Genomic DNA, 19,557 nt, shown 5'->3' with positions numbered 1-19,557 from the left:
AAACATTTACACAACATAAAAACTGTGTTTACCGGTTGTCGTGGTTAAACTTCACAAATGAAACGTCAAACTAATGGTAAAAAAACAACAAAAACTTTTTTTCTAACTAAATAACAACAATACGACCGCCGCCACCCATCTTGTATAATTTTTAAATAACCAAAACAAACAACAACCGCATCGAACACAACAACGAAAACAACATTTAATCTAAAATACGAATGAAAATAAAAAACGAACATCGTACAACCCACCCAATTCAACTGAACATCAGACTCTGAAAGGTTAATTGAAGAAGCATCATTTTCTGGCGTTATTCTACCATCACCCGAATGGAAGACATTGGATCACATCGGACGCAATGCTCGGATAACATATCGGGTTAGAGTTCAGTGCGCAGCTACCTATTATAATACAACGTGTACAACGTTTTGTCGTCCGCGCAACGATCAGTTCGGTCATTACACTTGCGGACCACAAGGTGAGAAAATCTGCCTCAACGGCTGGACTGGCGATAATTGCGAGAAAGCCATTTGCAAACCGGGCTGTGATCCCGTCCATGGTACATGTCAACAACCGGGTGAATGCGAGTAAGTACAAAAACAAAAATACAAAACAAAATAAATCTGTGTGTGAATATTTTCCCCTCTTGATTGCTTTATTATAATCACTAATTACTACTATAATTACTCTTGTAATGGCTCGATTGTGCTGTGAGTGTGTGACAAAGATATGAGGAAGTCAACGAGAGAAGCAAAAGGTGTTAAAGCCATCAACTTAGAGTATAAAGGCAATAAAAAAGGGGCCAACTTTATTAATTGTTGTAGCTTCAAGAAAATAAAAAAAGAAAATATAAAACTTTCCATTATATATATAACTGTATGCAAATTATACTAAACGAGTCTTAGTAAATCTTACTTAAAAAAAATTATATAAATTAAATTTCTTGCAAAGTTTCGCATGCTTCGTTAATATACATAGATTTCCGTAGAATTAAGTAAGCAAACGCAAGATACTTAAGAATTTGAAAACCTAATCAAAGTTACTTTGACATTGCGGTCTATTCGTAGACGTAATAATCATATTAATTGCCAAACTCGTATTTACTTTAACTATGTACAGTGTAGGCTTGTGGGAAAACTAATGACTTATTTTAGGTTCTCGTGATGCGGTTCGGAAACGTACGACTTACCAATTCTAGGTAAGTCTTTTGCAATGATTGTCAAAACTACGTGGCGTTAGAGTTTTGCAAGCGTTTTCCTCATAAAGTTTTTGCAAATTTCAAAGGCGATCTTACTTTGTTCTTTGCTCATTTCTATTACGTTAACATCTCTTGAAAACCTTTGAAACAATTTCGTGAATTTTTTATATTAATGAATGTAGATACGTAGACATGAATAGCTCCAAGTTCATCCGTGTTTTTAGGCATTTTAATGTACGACGGCTTTTACACCACGATAACATTACAATCATTTTTAATGCTTTCACTCTCATATCATGAAAGTAATAACGATAAACCACTTCAATTGATATGAAGAATAATTAAGAATAATTAAAAGTACAGTTTACGATTAAATATTGGCCAAGTTGAACCATAAAATAATAAAAACAAGAAACCTGAACTTGCGGCTTTAATAAACAAGTTTAGTTAACAGTTCATATTGTTGTTTCAGCGAAACACACAAATAGTTGTTATTAAAGATCTTTCAAATATAAGGAAACAGTGGTACTTTTAATCACTTTCCTTTCAAGATCTTAAAAAAGGCAAATTTTACTTGCTTTTACATTACATTTTGCGGCTTTTATTTATAGGAGTTTGTGTCAAAGCCTACGTTAAATATAATCAATAAATTTGTACAACGAAAAAAATTCCAGTGTAAAGGAAATACAAGAGACCCAGTTAGTCAGTGCGCGAAATAAATAACAATTGCTCGTCATGTACGAAAATCTTAAAAAAAAATCGCTGCTGTTATAAGCCGTCAAAGATGTGTGACGAAACTGTCGCAATGTTAATCAGGGAACACCGAATTAATATAACAATTAGAAAAGATTTATATGCGAACGAACAGACAGACAGCAAATTACGTTTAGATAAGCTCTGAAAAGTAAACCAAGGAAAAAATCAATCCTAAAGAACGATATCTTTTAGTGCTTAAGAATAAGAAAGATGAGAAATATAGCCTGCGCGTAACAGTTCCGAGACACAGTGAGAAATTAGGGAAAATTTCCAAACAGTGCTGCTACGTATTTTGTTTATTAAACTCAAGGTAACAATTATTTCTACGTTGTTCAACGATGTTGTGATCTATTTAGATGCAAACATTGTATTTGAAACTATAGACGGTGATCACTTGTTGGTGATTTCTCCTTCTTTTTTCTTTTTCTTGTCTCTTTGTAAAATACTGGTGACGTTGTCGTTACTCTTGTTGATTCCTAAGGGTATTCAAGGTTTTGTGTTTTATACTTTAAAAGGGGCTTTGCAGTGGCAAAAACATTTGTGAGGGGCATCAACTAAAGCCATCAATGTGCGAGTTTCTTATGCTCGCTGTAACTAGTCAGTCAGTCAGCTAGCTAGTCAGTTAGTGAGTCAATGCTGGAAGTTGTATCTATGACAAAAAGTAGAAGTAAACAGTCAAAGTTGTAAAATCGATCTTACAACAACAGCACGTCTTTGTTGTTAGGAGTCGAAATACTACATAAAAAAAAAATTATTCGATTTCATTGTTGTTATTATTGTAAGGGAACAGTAATAGTTGTCTTGCATTATATTTCATTTCATTTGTATTGATTTGAATGAACAATTTAAATTTAGCTTAACTTCTCTGCTACTTTACGATCTTAACGGAAGAAATAGTTGTCGTGGTCATAGTCTTTATTCTGGTTTTTTTTTTTTTTTCTTTAAGTTAACCTTAACAGTCGGAGATACATATTTTGTAGGTGGAGCCACAATTCTTTTTTTTTTTAAGTTTTTGTTTAATATATACTATAATGAAATCTTATGGCTTCTGACTTCCTCCCCAAAGACTAATAATAATAACACACAATGGAAGAAAAATAAAATAAAACACTGGCTTAAAAGCGCTTTTGTCTGAATGGCTGACAGTTAAAGCTGTTTGGTTGGTTGCTTTGATTTTTAGTGGCATGCCTGTTTTTTCACCTTAAATTAAACAGCAGAGTTCAGCTTAAATTAGTTTGTTGATCTAATATTGAATTTTAATCATAATCACCATTAACCGTATTATCATTTAAAATTTCATTATTATCGTTTTCATAATTATCAGCATCTATCACTTCTTCTCCGTCTTCTTTTTTTTTAGTTGAGCATATCGTTTATATATTTTTCATTTGCAAAATTTTTTGCTGTTTAATTTCAATCCGTCTGTCCGCTCAACTATTCGACGAAACTACTATAATTCATAGATTGTTCTCGCCGTTGTTGTTAAAAGTATTATTAAGTTCATTTCAATTGTTGCAGCAATTGTTTTTTCAACGACTTAGCCAGTATTCCTGCCTGCTTGGTCGCTTGCAGTTTAATGCACGAAGAAACGTTTGTGATTGAAACTTGAAAATAGTGTAACACAGAATACGTGATTTTTACTTTGTACACAAACAAAATAGTAATAAAAAAGACTGAACAACATCATCACACACAATCAAAGGCAAGCTAGATATCGTGGACTACAAAGAAAAAAAGGCGTAGTGGCCATCTCCATTTTCCATAGCAAGCTGAAAGCCAATGCAAAATGTAAAGCAGATTGACTATAATGCTGTTCGGCACAGCCCAGCCAGCCAACATGTTCAGTCTGGTCCCAAATCCATATATTACGGTCTCCTCCGCCAATAGTCCCATACAGTTTTAAAAGCAAACGCCAATATTGCTATGTTATTATTTTTTTGCAGTTCTCAAAAATTCATAGATGCCGTCTTTGTTTGTGTTTAGTAATAATGAAAACAAACTAAAACAATAATCGTAAGCTGCTTTGTGGTTCTCTTAGAAGTTCAACTATAATTAGTTACTCTTGAGCTTAGTGGCCTAATATTTTAGTTATCATTTCTGGATTGCTTATAAAAATAGAAAATTTGTTTTTGTTTTTTTATACTATTTTAAAAGCAACTCGGAAAGTAAATTTAATTTTTGCCCTCTTTTCTAGAATTGATTTGGCCAAGAAGCGAATTATGAAAAAGATTTTTTATAAATTTTATGGATTTCTTTATTTTTATTATTATTACGGTGTAATAACACTGAGTTTTTCGTTTTATTTCGTTTCTCTTATGTAATATGTTTTATTGAAAATAAAAACCTATTGCTGAAAATATCACACTCCCTCTAACAATTGATAAAAAAAATAACTAATCATAGTTAGTAGGTGCATATTCATAACGATATATTAACAATTAATAATAATTAAATATTATTATTATTATTATTATTAATTTCGCCAGAGAAATAAATTCTAAGACTAAACTCTTAAAAGCACTAGCATCTAAGGCTATCGGCTTAATAATTAAATAATAATCTTAATTTCTGTCGGAATTTTTATGACGACTTTTTTCATTAAAATCTTTTTATAATATTAAACTTTTCAAAATAACCGTTATATTACCGCTGATATGAAGTTGGGAAATCAGAATATAGTTTAGACGGTATTGTCGAGACGCGGAAAGTAACACCGTATGCTGGTTTCTTTTATGAAAGTCCGGACTTTTTCAACATCATTTGAAGGTGCGTTGCAGACCGAATCGAACTTATCTATTAATTTCTGAGATAAATTTTTGGTGAATTTTATTTAATTCTACACACGTTGTGTGAATTAAGCAATCTTAAGACACTACACTCGTATATAAGCGCTTAGGTACATATGTACGACTTACGCAAGATCAAAGTGGAACAAATTGGCTACGAATTCGCTTTCGATCGTCAGAAGGTCTTATTCCTATTCTTTGTTTTCGGTTTCCCCTTTCTATGTTTCCCTGTTTGCCTACATAACTCAACTTCACTAAAATGCTAACGAACGACATTGCTTGGATACTTTTTGTAATACATTAAAAATTAGAAAATTCTCAGGCTTTTCAAAATCGAGTTAATTACTGAAAAATGGCCATTAACTCTAGCCAAGCATAAATACAAAAGTACAAATGCAGAGGCAAGCTCATTTCAAAGGCAATAATAAAAACTTTAAAATGTGTGCTGTCAATAGCGAACGGCAATTATTCAAACATTGATTACTGCGACTAATCAACGAACGAAACAGATAAAGAAGCAAATGACTAAACGGACCAATAAACCAATAGAGCAAAAATGTGCATCAGTACACACACACAGAGACGCACACGTATCTACACATATGTATACATAAGTATATAAATATATAAACGCATACATACATCCATCACGAAAAATATACATGTGAGCGATTTGTTGACTTTAACTGGCGAGAGTAGAACTTACTGCGCCAAGCACAGGTTTCACATGACATTTTAATGTTGTGTGCGTGCGTCAGTACGTGCTTATGTGTTTACCAGAAGTTTTGTAAAGTGAGGATAAAAAAAAATTAAATAAAGCTACGTGTGGCCACATAATGTATAATCTATAAAAAGGAGAGTTTCCACTTTTTGTTAGTAAAATTATTCTTTCAAAAGAGAAGAGAACACCTTGCTCAAGTCATTTCGTTAATAGTTGAACAGTTGTTTGGACGGGCGAAGCTAAATAAACAAAAAGTTGCATTTGTATTAACAATGATTTACTTTAATCCTCATATTCCGTTTCGTTGTTATCAACGAAATGGAAAAAGATGCTCAAGCGAAAAGATCTGCACGCAAAAGGTAGAAATTGCCTGAACAAGTGGTTGCGTTTGTGTTCTTGTGAATGCATATTCGCAATTTCTGTAAGAATGTATGAAGACGCGCGATTGTGTTTTCTTGCGTATCTACTGCGAATTTCTTTATTTGCCTTGCCGTGCCTATATGTGTGTGTATGTGCCTCGGATATAAGACTTAAGTCGTCCAAGCTACAGCCTTAACAACATGACATGCCACAGATTCGTCTGCCGATAAAATTTGTTGCTTTAATGAAATCATAAATTATACTCTGGCGGTTTATAGTCGTGCACAAGAAGTTGATACATAAGTATGCGATGCACTTCTCCTTACTATATTCTTTTCTAGTGGTAGAAAAGGTAATTGCAATCTATTGATCATGCAGTTGAAACAGCAACAGCAGCAATGGCGGGAACAGATGCTTGATGATGCTTCAACTACGACTTTTTTCCTCAACAAGCACGTTGCTATGCTGTCGGATTTAAAATCAGGCTAAGAGTGGAAAAGTTTTCTATCACACAGAAACGTCAACAGGCGTTTCAATGACGTTTACCCTTGTTAAGTAAAATAAATTGCAAACTCACAAACACTTGCTTAGTTGCAATGGAAATTTCATACCTGAAAAAAGCTGACTTTTTCTCTATTTTTTTCTCTCTTTCTTCAAGTTTTTAGTTAGTGGTGTTTTCATAAGTGAGCGTCTATTCCACTTGTTATTACTGTGTTTTTCCGGTATTGTATCGTCGTCGTCATCATTAACATTATCATTATTATCATTATTATCAAAATCATCGTCATCGTCGCCTTCGTTTTTGTCCATATTCTTATCGCTAACAAGCAACTTGTCTTCGTTTTTGTTTTAGTTTAGGTTTTTAAGAGTAAACACTAACGCATTAAACTGATTTGTGCTATTAAGCTATTTGCTTTATACTTAACCAAGTCTTACCATTTACAGTATTGGGCGAGGTGTGTATAAACACAGGTACACATGCTTCAATACGCATCTAAAAAAAAATATTCTTTTTCTATTTGACCAGAACTGACTTTCTAATTGAAAATTGGTTTGTGCCTTCGCTTGCTTATTCGTTGTTAGGTTATCCGTTGAACTGCAGTCGATCGAATTTCGTTATCCTTTCCATGACTTCTTTTGTGGTGAACGCAAAAATTTAATTGTATTTTTAATCCAACTCGTCAGCAGATTTTCAGTTTCATATTTGTCATCAGTCTAGTTGCTTACTGCAACTATCATGGTTTGCGTTTTCTTCTTGATCTGGTTTTTAAATTCATTTCATTAAGGCTTGGTATTGCCTCTCTCCGCTTTCCTACTTTTTTCTAAAAGAAAAGAAAAAATAATCTCTTGCAGGAAGCTATTCCCGATTATTTATCATTAAATGAATTGTAGTAATTGCTAAACCCACTACAACTGCTATTACCACCGCTGCCACTAAATCGCAACTATAACTACTTTCATAAAATAAATTGTTGTTAACATGAAACCGATATTTATGTTCATAACGATGTTTCGATGACTTTTAATTTGCTGCAATGATTCCTCTATACCTTCCACTGAAATGGTTTTGCTCCGCTCTTAAAGAAAATAAAAAAACAATAGTAAAGAAGAGAGCAGAACCTCATCATACAAAAGGTTAATGTACAGTTATGAGATATTAATGGTTTAATTTAAAGTTTTTTTTCCTTTTCAATTTTACTTGGTGGTGGCGGAGGGGAAATAGTTTTAATTAAAGTTGTGTTTGTGCCAGCGATACGGAGACTGGCCGAACCGAGGGAGGTTAAAAGGATGGATAGATAAGTATTAATAAAAGCATATATAATTATTTGTAGGACTTCAAACAATAAAAATGGCAGACGATTGTGCTTGAAAAGCAGAAAATTTCTAAACATCGATTGTATGCTTTGGATTAATTGTAAACAAGGATTAACAGAGATATTTCTACCAATAGAAAGATGTAAAAATACTTTTAAGAAATTCAATTAATTTAATTTTGGTGCGTTTATTAGACACTCTGAGGGAAAATTAAATTAGTTATTACAATCCTTTTTTCAAGATTGTTTACCAGTATTGTAAATCAGAAGTAAGAAGGGAGACCAAACATTGCAATGGAAAATTTATGGAGTTGGAAACTTAGCGGAAGTAATCCGATGCAACATATGATCTTTCTGTAATCTTCATTTCGTTTCATAGCGATTAGATATTTATTATGTTATTAAAATTCAGTGAAGAACGCAAATCAAAAGTCAAAAACTTTGTAAACAGAACCTATGCCATTGTGCTAAATACTTTGTAAAAAATGTTCATGCAAAAAAAAAAGTGGTGATTTTTACAAATGCTACCCCATGGAGCTGCTGATTACTATATACAACATAGGCGCGTTGGCGGACGAATTTCTTCAACGCTCTTTCAAGGGTGAACCCACCGACACTTACCGATACTAAGTGACAAAAGTTGAAAAGTACAGACGAAAGTGAAAATGTCAAATGCCCGGGATAATGCTTTCACTAACCTTTTACATATCTTGCTAAAGTACCAAAAATCCATCAAAGATTGTCTTTTATGGCCACATTTTGAAATCAACGTCTGCTACAATCATATCGCTGTGGGCCAGAGTTTTCCACCTGTTATTACGATGGTTTTCAGTGGGCAAAGACACCCACTTTTAAGACATAATCTACGACTCAAATAATGTCTAATCTACGACTAACTAACTACCGACAATAACATAAGTGCTGCTCACTTAGAAGCTTTTCATTTATTTTTTACGAATTTTTTACCATAAGTAATTTCGTTAGTAACCGAAGTATTTAAAACGTTGAGTATTAAATGAGGGCGTATTATACATTCCCAGTTTGCATGATAATCAATTCCTTTTAGTAATCACTTGGCATGATTTATATGTTCCATCATTCCGTCGCCATAAAACAGAAAAACTTAAACAAAAAACTTTAATATAACTCGGTACCAAAAAAAAAAAAAATTATTTGTGTTGCAGAACACTTCCAACCTTATTATTATTAAAATTAATTTTTAAAATAATTTTTTTGTTCTTTCATTGTACGCTTTCGAAAATTCATTGATCACATTATTATGATATGATATATAGCAGATATTCTGTGATTTTTAGATGTTTGACCCAAATCATCAACAATTTTCCCGCGATACTGTTCAATTTGATATCAGCAATGCAAGCAACTACGTTGGTGTTGGCTTATAAGTTTCCCAAACATGATTTGGTAATTAAACTGTCCAATAATCGAAATTGTTTTCCCTAGCAAAAAACAAGACAAGCAAAACAATATTTATGATTATTCCATAAGGTTGTTTATCTTTTGGCACCTCTATGATAAACTCTTCTATCGTCGAAACAAAATAAAGAATACACTTGAAATATAGATTTCAGATACAGCATTTGGATGTGGATGAAAATAATCCGCTACCACTACTACTACTACTGCCACTACTACTACCACTACTAGTGCTACTACTACTACTACTACTACTACCAGTACTAATACTACTATTATTACCACGTTTATGCCTTCTAATGATAGCAACGAAGGAATTAAGCGGTGTTGGATAAAGTGGTGGCGGTAAGAGCGGGAATTGGTAAGCGAGTAGACGTTGCTGTTATTGCTGATGATGATGATGATGATGGTGGTAATGTTATTTAAGCAGGAGTAAAATTTTTCAGGCATGAAGTTCATCTAAAAGTTCAGCTAATTCAACTAGCGACAACTAACACCGATAAGAGAATTAAAAGAAAGCAATAATGTCGCTGTCGATTTTTGTGGTCTAAATTGCAAACCCACCGGTATTATATACAATATATTGTTGCAGTGGAAGATATGGAGAATGTCTTATAAAAAAACTTCAAAGCATTTAAGCAAGTTAATCTTATTTTAGTGCAATTTTTTGGCAAATTCTATTGCTACTCTTGCATCTTTATAGAAATTACATCGTACGCCATTGAAAAGTCAATATATACGTGTATATATAGGGAACATGATGAGATGGTCTCTATGGTTGTTTGCCGGCCGTAATGCATAGTTTACTCGGTTGTTTTGTTCTTTTTTTTCAAAATCTTTATTGTTCTGAGAAATTGTTATTAATTGAGTTGTAGTTGAACGTTAAGATAGTAATATCAACCATCAAAGCCTGCAAATCGTGGCAGTGGTGCAAGTTAAGCCACTTTATGTTTTTTAAGTCTAGCGAATGCACTCTTACAGTTTGCAGTCATTGTCAGTCTATGCCAGTGTAGTAGAACAGCAAAGTCGTGGTCTAAGCGTTTTACATACAATATATATGAAAAATCATTGGGTATTGTATTGAAATACGGGCATGTTTAACTTCGGAATTGTCTGCACCTACGTGAACATCTGTATGTGTGTTCGTTAAAATGAAAAAAGTGCAAATATTTTAGATGCACTCTGTTAAAGTTAAAGCCTAAGCGTGAAACTTCTAATTAGATGCTTCATTAGCCTTCTCGGTGCTTTTACGAAATGTCCGCACCAAGATCATCATCTTTCCAGTTTAAAGTCCTTTGTATTTCTGACGCCATTGAAAAGACAGTAAACATTTCTCTGTTTGAACTTTTTGTTCATTCACTCCTCCCTAAATGATCGCTCTTCGTAACCGCTACATGAATGTGAGAAAGCACGTGCACATCCATACGGAAAACATACAATTGGTTCATAAACTTGCACTCTCAGTAATTTGCTAAGAAAGGAACCTTGTAACAAACTGTTTATTTAAATAATGTTTATTTAACACTTTTTGCTAAGAAAATTTTCAATGAGTTAGCAATTGCTTGTGAAAAATATATAAATGCGTGAAGAGAATGGTTAAAAACTTTCTTGACGCATGAAAATGTTTACATACTTCTTAACTTATGTGTTGCTTAAAGAAAAAATTTAATTAAATTTACACTTAACGTCTTCTCGTTTAAACAATCTATTTGAATATGAGAAGGAATCTATAATTTTGACAATTTACACATACAAAAATTTTTTAAGACAAAAGAATGGCTTGTGATTTGATTTCGGTAAAATTTTGTTTCGCTAATCTCTATACATTTGTACATTCCCGTGTTTATATTTCATAAAATCAATATTTGATGTTTATGTCACATATTTATTTTCACTAAACAAAAATCATTTCCATACCAATAGTGCTAACCAGCGGCTGTCAGTATTTAACAAAACAAACAGACAAACGTTTCAAATTTCACTTATCGCCAACAAAGCATCAATACGTTTTGCACATTAATAAAGTGTTAATAAATGAATTGTTTTGATAGCATTCTAAATACGAAAAGTTATTATAGCTGGATTATATATTTCTTTTTGTTTACCCACCAACGAAAAAACGTGGTATATGGAATATAATTTTCTTACTTCTTTCCATTATCGTGCTGCCACGTTTGTTTAAAGCTGGACAAGTTGCTTTCAAGAAGTATAAATAGAACGATTTGAAAAATAGATTTCAATTAATCTGTTTCCAAGGTATCAAAAATGCACGGTTAAGTAAGCAAATAATTTATGGAATCTCGTTTTAAAACTTATTTCTTTCGTACACGGATATCTTGATAAGCGTTGTTGGATGTAAAAGTTACATTTATCTATAACTCCAACGTAGACTGCATTTTATCGGGGGATCGCTCGTTTCGTTTTCCAAATGGAAAAAAATCTTTTGATTACGATAAAAGAATGATACTTTTTTCATTTATTTCAATTAAAGGATATGCCATTTACTATGCACGATAAATGTAGGTTATTTAGGTAATCCTGAAGATTACCGGCTTCATCAACGGAACGAAAAGCTTTAAATAATACTTTTACATCAATTTAGCATCAAAATATAATATGTTAAAAGAAACAAATCGCTTGACTTTGATAACACCTATGCTATTAAGCCATACACGTACGAAAATTGCTATCTATAAATAATTTAGGAAAAAGCAGTGCGACATTTGTTCAATTCTTTTAAAAGCTATTAAGTTTCGAAAGTGGTGGGTGGAATTTCTGGAAAAGTCATTCCAGGAAAATAAAAAAGCTTCGCAGGCTTGTGAAAAAATTTACGATATCTACGATATTATGATTGATTCAAGTTAGCAACAACGAAGATAATTTGCTTTCTTCCACTCCAGAGCTTTCGATTTTCTAACGGCACCACGCTCTGACCGAGCGAACTGTCATAAGATCAATGAAATGGAATGAAAAACTGAGGACGATCATCTTATGGCGGATTAACTTGCACAAATGGTAGCAACGCCATTGATGCCATGTAAGGTAATACCGTGACTGATAGACGAAAATTAAGAAAGCTTGATTGGGAAGTTTTATCGCATTCACATTCGGTCTGCTCTTTGCAAAAAACTCTTAATGTTGTAAACATGGCTTCACATCAGGCCTGTGAACATCGCTTGTTCACTTGTTTGTTCAGTTTTCGTTTGCTTAGTTTCGTTCTTTATACCTGACACTTCGTGTAATTAACTTTTATTTAAAATATAAGCCAAATACGTTAATTTTTGGTAGAAGAAACGAACCTTTTCCTTGCCGCAATATTTAATATATTATATCTGTGGGCATTTAAAAAGATCTTAAGTTATTCAAAAATTTGATCGAAAAGATTTTGATGGCATGTGACCTTATGAAGTACTCATTATTTATTATTGATTAAATATTTATTTTCAATATTATTTTCCGATCTACAACAATTATAATACAAATTACGAGTAAATCAGAAAAATACATTTTAGCGCAACACATTCATACAAGTAATATAAAATTGAAACAGTTTACGTGCATTTTTATATTTCCTTGTTTATTCATTTTTTTTCTTCTTTTTTTATTTTTGACGCGATTATTCAATCCTGATAGCTAAAGTCATCGGGAACGAGAAAATAAAAAACGAAATTCTAAAAAAAGAAAACCAAGGCGAATAACGTATTTTCAATTAAGCTTTTCAACACGATTAGACACGGTTTACAGACAGCTATAAGAAACGTAACAACATCAAATTCAACGACAAAAGAGAAATGATTCAGATTGTTGTTGTATTTGTTGTCTATTGTTGTTGTTCTTATAACATTGTTATGCGCTGAAGGATGTTATGCAAATTCGTAAGCATTTCACAATACAAATACAAGCAGAAGAACAAAACTCTTTGAGTCGACAATTGCACTGCTGCAATGACGACGCCGATGACGACACGGCAGCAACGAAGACTAAGAAATTTTTCAGTGCATAGCTATTATAGATCAGGATTTCGATTTAGTTTCGCCTTTTCTTTTGCTTTCTTGTGTTTGCTTTTGTTTGCGTTTTATTGTTTTTCCGATTTTGTGACTGTTGTTGTTGTTGGCTAAAAATTTTCTAAATTCTGAACAGAAGAGAAATGTAACGTGTAACATGTTTTTCTTGCTTATTGTCGTTGTTTTTGTAGTTGTTTTTGCTGTTAGTTTAAGTAATTTGATTAAAACCCAATACGAAAAGTGGAAAAAAACAGCAGAAGAAGAAGATGCAGCCAAGTTTAACTAATCACGAATATTTTTAGTCAGTCTGCTAATACCGAGTGCAATCCAAGGAAGCAACACAAGCATTGCTGTGTAAATTTGTGAAAAGCATACAAGGGTTCCCGACGTAGACATTTGTTTTGTGTTTAGGGTTTTTTTTATTCTTTCCATTTAAGACGACACGCTGCTGATGTTGTTGTTAATATTGTTACTTAGAGTTTACTAGAAAGAATGTATGTTGTATCTATTGTCACTGTTGCATGTCTGACAACGGGCGGTATACGTAATTAACCAAGGCTTTTCCTGTACACACATACATACACGAAAAGCACAAATCACTAGCAGATAAATTTTTCTTCATCTTTTAAGCTTCCTTTTTAGTTCGTTTGTTGCTGCTTACTCATTGCTGAGTTAGTATGCATTCTTTTAATAGACACTTCGTCTTTTTTTTTTATTTTATTTATCGTTTATTTTTTTCGGTTGCTCTCTAAAGTGTTGAAAATGCCGAATGATTCAAAGCCAGCAGCTGGTGCCACCGCCGTATACATGTTTGCCCATACAAACATATGTACACATCACATAACTAATATAAGTTTACAATGGTGATACCAATGATAATGATGATGACGATGATGGTATGATGTTCAAATGAACTTTGTGCATAAGTGTTTTTTCTTAGCAGAAACTAAGACAACCAAAACAAGAAACAGTAATATTGTCACATGATTTGCTTTTCCAAAATAGCAACAAATAAGTTGGCAAAGTTGAAGTTTTTGTTTCTTTTTTCCCCCACAAGCGATATACAGTGTGACTAATGAGCTTACAAAATGACAAATTTTTCGCCCTTAAAACTCTTTCGTTTTATTTCGCATTTATTTTTTTAAAGTTCTCAAAAAGCCATGTTTGAAAATCATTGGCCAACAACCGCACTAAAAACAAAAATTGTGCAGACACGTTTCCTTGAGTTTACGAAAAACAACGTTAACTATTGTTTGTAGAAATGGTTAAAAATCAAACAAAACCAACTTCAATACTTGAAAAAAATTTAACAGATAGGCTCAAAACGACTCTTTTGATATCTACCATCAAAAGTATTCTAATATACAAGTGGCCCAAAAAATAAGAAAAAATTAAATATGAAATGAAATGAGACGAGACGAGGAAAGATAAAAAATAAGCGCATTGAAAAATTTTAATTTTTTGCCTTCATTCTGTGCGAAATATTGTGAACTCTCCCTCCATGGTTTAGTACAATTTTCAATGTAACTTTTCTTAAAATTAAGCAGAGCAAAAATGATTTGCTGTGCTTCTCTGCTCGAATGTCCTGAACGTTATAGTAATTTTATGAGGCAAACATCTCTAAACCAAGCCAATCAAAGCCAATGTATGCCTTTCGTGAGACATTTGTACGCTTCTTGTGAATGTGATATACCCGATGACAAAGATAGTATACCTACTCTTGACGGATAAATTGAAGAACAAAACCATTCGTTAAGAATCTTGTTTAACAGTTTTGCTTTATGCAAATTACGTTTTTCTTGTTCTTGTTCAAATAATTCTCCTTCTTCTTTTTACTTTATAATCCAAAAAATAACAACAACTACTCAACGTTTAATAAGTGTCACTTGTTTAACAATTTAAAAAGAATATTTTTTTTTTGTTTTCCATATATCTAAGCGGATATTTTCTGTTTTTCTCCCCAAACAGTTGTCACATTATCATCATTAACGTCAATTTAACATCCACGACTTTGCACGAAAATAATCCGAAAAGCATTTGTGCGGTTTTCTTGCGTTTTTTTCTCGCGGATATAAGTATTATTTTAAATGCTTTTCTCTGTTTGTGTGTTTGCTTTTTAATATACAACATTCTTTCGGTTAATTAAATGTTTTCAGTTTCTAAACCAAATTTTTGGTCAAGTGAATTGAATTAAATTGAAAAATTCTTCAAGATTTGTTCAATTGCTGAAATCATTCATTTTGCGGTTATATTGAAATTGTAACGAAAACAACATTGCAAAATGTTGTCACACACATATGGAGGCACAAATATAACGTCAGAATCCAGGGCTGGACAAGGAACTTTCATGAAAAGCTTTCATTTCCCATGCTAACGGTTATTAGTTAGTTTTTAATCGGTCACCAAACTTTTTAGATTGTATGGATAATAAAATCAAATTGAAGCCGACATATAAGAGCGGTTAAGGAATACGAAAGATCGACTGAAAGTCTTACATAAATCGTAAAGTAATTTGTAAATTTATATAATTGGTGGCATAATGAAGCATAATGGAGCGTTAACTCCTTTTCTTTAGTTTATTATGCAGAGTTGGTTAACGTGGAAGAATGCATTTTTGTCCTTATTCGCCCAAAAATTTCATTAACCATTCACACTCGTGATTGTAAAATTGCACACAAGGACGCAGTAGTTTAAGTAAGCCCAAAAACTTGTAGACGGTGAAATACGATGTTAATAACGTGGGTGCGGTATATTATGGCATTTCGATCATGGAAAGATCAGTAAAAGCTAAACAATTCACTCTGTACTTCCGATAACACGAATTATTCAGCATAACTAATTTTAAAAAAATTTTTTACCAAATGCAAAGTAGCACGCAAGTCAGTTTTTATATCAAGGTTACGTTTGGAGCTCTTCTTCAATGAAAAAAAGAAAAGAAAATTAATAAATTATTAAAGATCAGAAACAAACGTGAGAGAGTCTTACTTTTATCATCATCCTTCTTACGATATCATTTACGATATAAAGAAAACTTTTAAGCGAGATGGCCTTTGAAATTACAGGTCGTTTGGAAAAACACAAAGACACTACACGTTATCCATTCTCATATTCATTATTACATAAAATTATGTACAAGATTATGAGTATGCGGACAAGTTACATTTTTTTGGAAATATTTAATCAGATCACTTAAAGCCAATTATAAACTTAATATGCTTACTTGCTTTTTCTTCGCATGATAAAGCATTGCGAGAGGGAAAAGAGTGAAGAGATGAGTTTCTTAATGCCACGAAATTTAAAAAACGCAGCGGGCATAAAGCCTGGTAAAGCATGAAAGCAGCATCGCTAATAAATCTTAAAACTGTAAAGCTTTGGCTTGTTGAGCGGAACTGACTGTTCTTGAAAGAATATAACGAAGAAGAAAGAAAGAATAAAAAAATACCGATTGCAAAAAGTAGATAAATTACTTATTTGGGAGGTCAACTTCCAAATCATTCAACTCCACATAAAATACAACATGCATATCATCACTTGGCCTAATATACGCCGAGAATCTTATTATAAGTGGATCGATCAGCTGCTTTAGCCTGTGTATATTTAACATATGTATTTATAATCAGAAGCCTCGAAAATTAACCTTAACATTACAAATTTGTAAGAATGTAAAGTGTATTCACATCGCTGTGGCCCCTTTATGTGTGCGCGTATGCGTGTACAACACGGCCACGTCTCATTGCACTGCCTGTGCCGTCGTTGTTTTAATTTAGTTGCACGTTAAGATTAATTAATTTTCAACTCATTTAACAAAATGTAAACTTTTACCCAGATTACGAATACAATGCGATCAATAATGCCATCACATCGCAGATAAACATAGAATGAAAGGCGGAGGGTGCATACTGAAGTATAAAAGAAAACAGAACTAAGAAGGCATCTTGCATTCGCACACAGCGGGACTCAGCACGCACGCATTGGATTGTATGCTTGCTCCCAGGAAAACTTTGTATAAGTTTTCTTCGACTTCTTTAAAGAAGAATTGCAAACAGTTTTAATCGATTTTTCATATCTAAGTTGCCTTTGAATTTTTTTTTTTTTTTTTTAGTAATTTTGTATATTTGGCATAAATTTATGGTTAGGGGCAATGTGTGTTAGTATGTCCACATTATTTTCTTTCTTTTTCATATAAATTCTTTGAATTTTTGCTTGCTTTCGTTTATTTTTTCATAAAGTTGTCGTCATGGTTGGCAAGGACCTTTGTGTAATGAATGCAAAGTTTATCCAGGCTGTAAACACGGTTCTTGCGATGGCACTGCCTGGACCTGTAGATGCGATACAAATTGGGGTGGCATATTATGCGATCAAGGTAAATTTATTATATTTTCTCCCTCTTTTCTTTTAGAACAAAATTACAAATTTCCAGGCGTACGTGGAAAGTCAGAAATCATAAGTGGAAAAAAATAAAATAACAAATATAATCGTTATTTCGATTTCTATTTCTGATGGAATGTTAATTTGTAATTTAACTATTCAATAAATTCTACGCTTATCATACGTTGATTATTGTGATTTTGCAAAATGTTTATCCCTATACTATTTTTTTTAGTTTAATTTTGTTCTCATACTTATTTAGTTCATCTATATATATGCGCGGATATCTTATAACTCTTCTTGTTATGAATTTGTATGTGTGTTTAGATTTAAATTACTGTGGCACTCATGAACCCTGCAAACATGGCGGTACTTGTCAGAATACTGCACCTGATAAATTTCACTGCACTTGTGCTGAGGGCTTGTCTGGCGAACGTTGTGAAATCGTAGAGCATCCATGTGCTACACAACCGTGCAAAAATGGTGGATCGTGTACCGTAAAGGTACGTACTCACATGTATGCCCTCATATACTTATGTTTCAATGTTATTTTTATTATGCGTGCAGCATGCATTCATAATACTATGCATGTACGGATATATGTTACACATTGCAAGATACGTTTATTGTTCATATGTTGATATGTCATTTATACATATATCACTGGATAAAAAAGGAATATTTAGATGAAAAATGGTTTCAAAAATTAAGCGTGTCATAGAGTTCATGGCTGAACGTGATCGAGAGAATACCGCATTCCGCGTTCCTCTGCTATGCTCCTAAACTTTTTGATGCGCTATATCCAAATCGCTACTTACAGATACTTTATAATAGGAGTGCAGTTTGCTGCCTGCACTCACAAATAAAAGAACGTACAAAAGGTGTATTGAACTGATTAACCGATAGATTTCAAAAAATTGGCAGAGTTAGGAAGTTTTCAAGCAAACAATAAGCAAAAGCAGCTCTGAAGGCGACCGCTATGCATTGCGCATAAATTAGTATAGAAAAATGTGATAGTTACGCTGAACTCAAAATTAAATTGAACTAATGAGATAGGAGTTCATTCAAAATGTAATAATGCGAAAAGACCCGAGCGCAGAAGTAGATCTCGGCGTTATTATCTACTCGCGTAATTACGTTTTCATTTCTAATTTGCTTTTATTCAATAGAAATTGGAAAGAAAAATGGATGAAACAGTGTTTAGACATATTCCCCTTATTAGACGTAGTATTTAAATAAGAAACCGATTGCATCTCAGACAAAGTTGATTGGGATTTTGTTTACATTTTTGACGAATCAATTCGCATATAAAATTATGACGCAAGTTATAATTAAAATCTTTGTGAAGTAAAAAAAGGGAATAATAAACTTACGAAACAAATAAATGTCCTCAGCCAAAATCTTAAGCCGTTCTAAGCGTTCGTAGTGTAAACTTTAGCGATCAAAACGACAGCACGAAGATTATTCTATTCATGCACTTATAGATATATAATTTAAGGAGAATCTTGATTATTATTTAATGTTTCGAAGCTTAATTTTTTGAATAGCTATAGTAACTGCAAGCAAATTCAATTCAATTTCCATCTCTTCCTAAGAAATTTTTATTTTTATATAATAAAGTGGCTTTAATCTAATTATTTTCATATTTGGTGCATGTAATATACTTTTTCCTCAGACGCTTGTAGACCATTGCAATCATTCGTAACCTGTCTAAATATATTATTGGCTGTAGCAGTAGTTGTTGTATGCTTATAAAGTTTATTTTCCAAGCAAAGTCTCCAGTAGACTAATAATTTTCTTGAGCTTTTAGGTGTTTCTATATATACTATCTTTAACTAATTTTCATTCAACGTACATTACTTTCATACTGGCGTTGGCCATTCAGTCAAGAGCAAGGTGAAAAGCAAAAGACTTGATCAACAAACTGCGTATATACTTACTAGCGCAGATGATGTGTGTGCATATGCTTGCAGTATCAAACAAGTATTAAATACTCTCTGACAATCATTTATACATATGCATTTGCGTACGCGTAGTCTACGTATGTTAGGCTTACAAACATATTCTTTAGTCCGTTTGTTCATTTACTTCTAGTCTATTTATTCTCTCT

At 32.8% G+C, this 19,557-nt stretch overlaps 1 protein-coding gene across 1 annotated transcript in view; it reads left to right on the top strand.

Annotated features, from left to right (window-relative positions):
* Positions 1-19,557, top strand: part of LOC119635022 (protein serrate) — a 74,311-nt gene that overhangs the window by 35,540 nt on the left and 19,214 nt on the right. Inside the window, exons 5-7 of the mRNA XM_038029530.1 lie at positions 275-590; positions 17,309-17,442; positions 17,775-17,950. Coding sequence (XP_037885458.1) covers positions 275-590; positions 17,309-17,442; positions 17,775-17,950 — 626 coding nt within the window. The remainder of the gene's footprint in view (positions 1-274; positions 591-17,308; positions 17,443-17,774; positions 17,951-19,557) is intronic.

This window comes from Glossina fuscipes, unplaced genomic scaffold (genome assembly GCF_014805625.2).
Source record: "Glossina fuscipes isolate IAEA_lab_2018 unplaced genomic scaffold, Yale_Gfus_2 3, whole genome shotgun sequence".
Lineage (NCBI taxonomy): Eukaryota > Metazoa > Arthropoda > Insecta > Diptera > Glossinidae > Glossina > Glossina fuscipes.
This window is presented reverse-complemented; position numbering and strand designations above follow the sequence as displayed.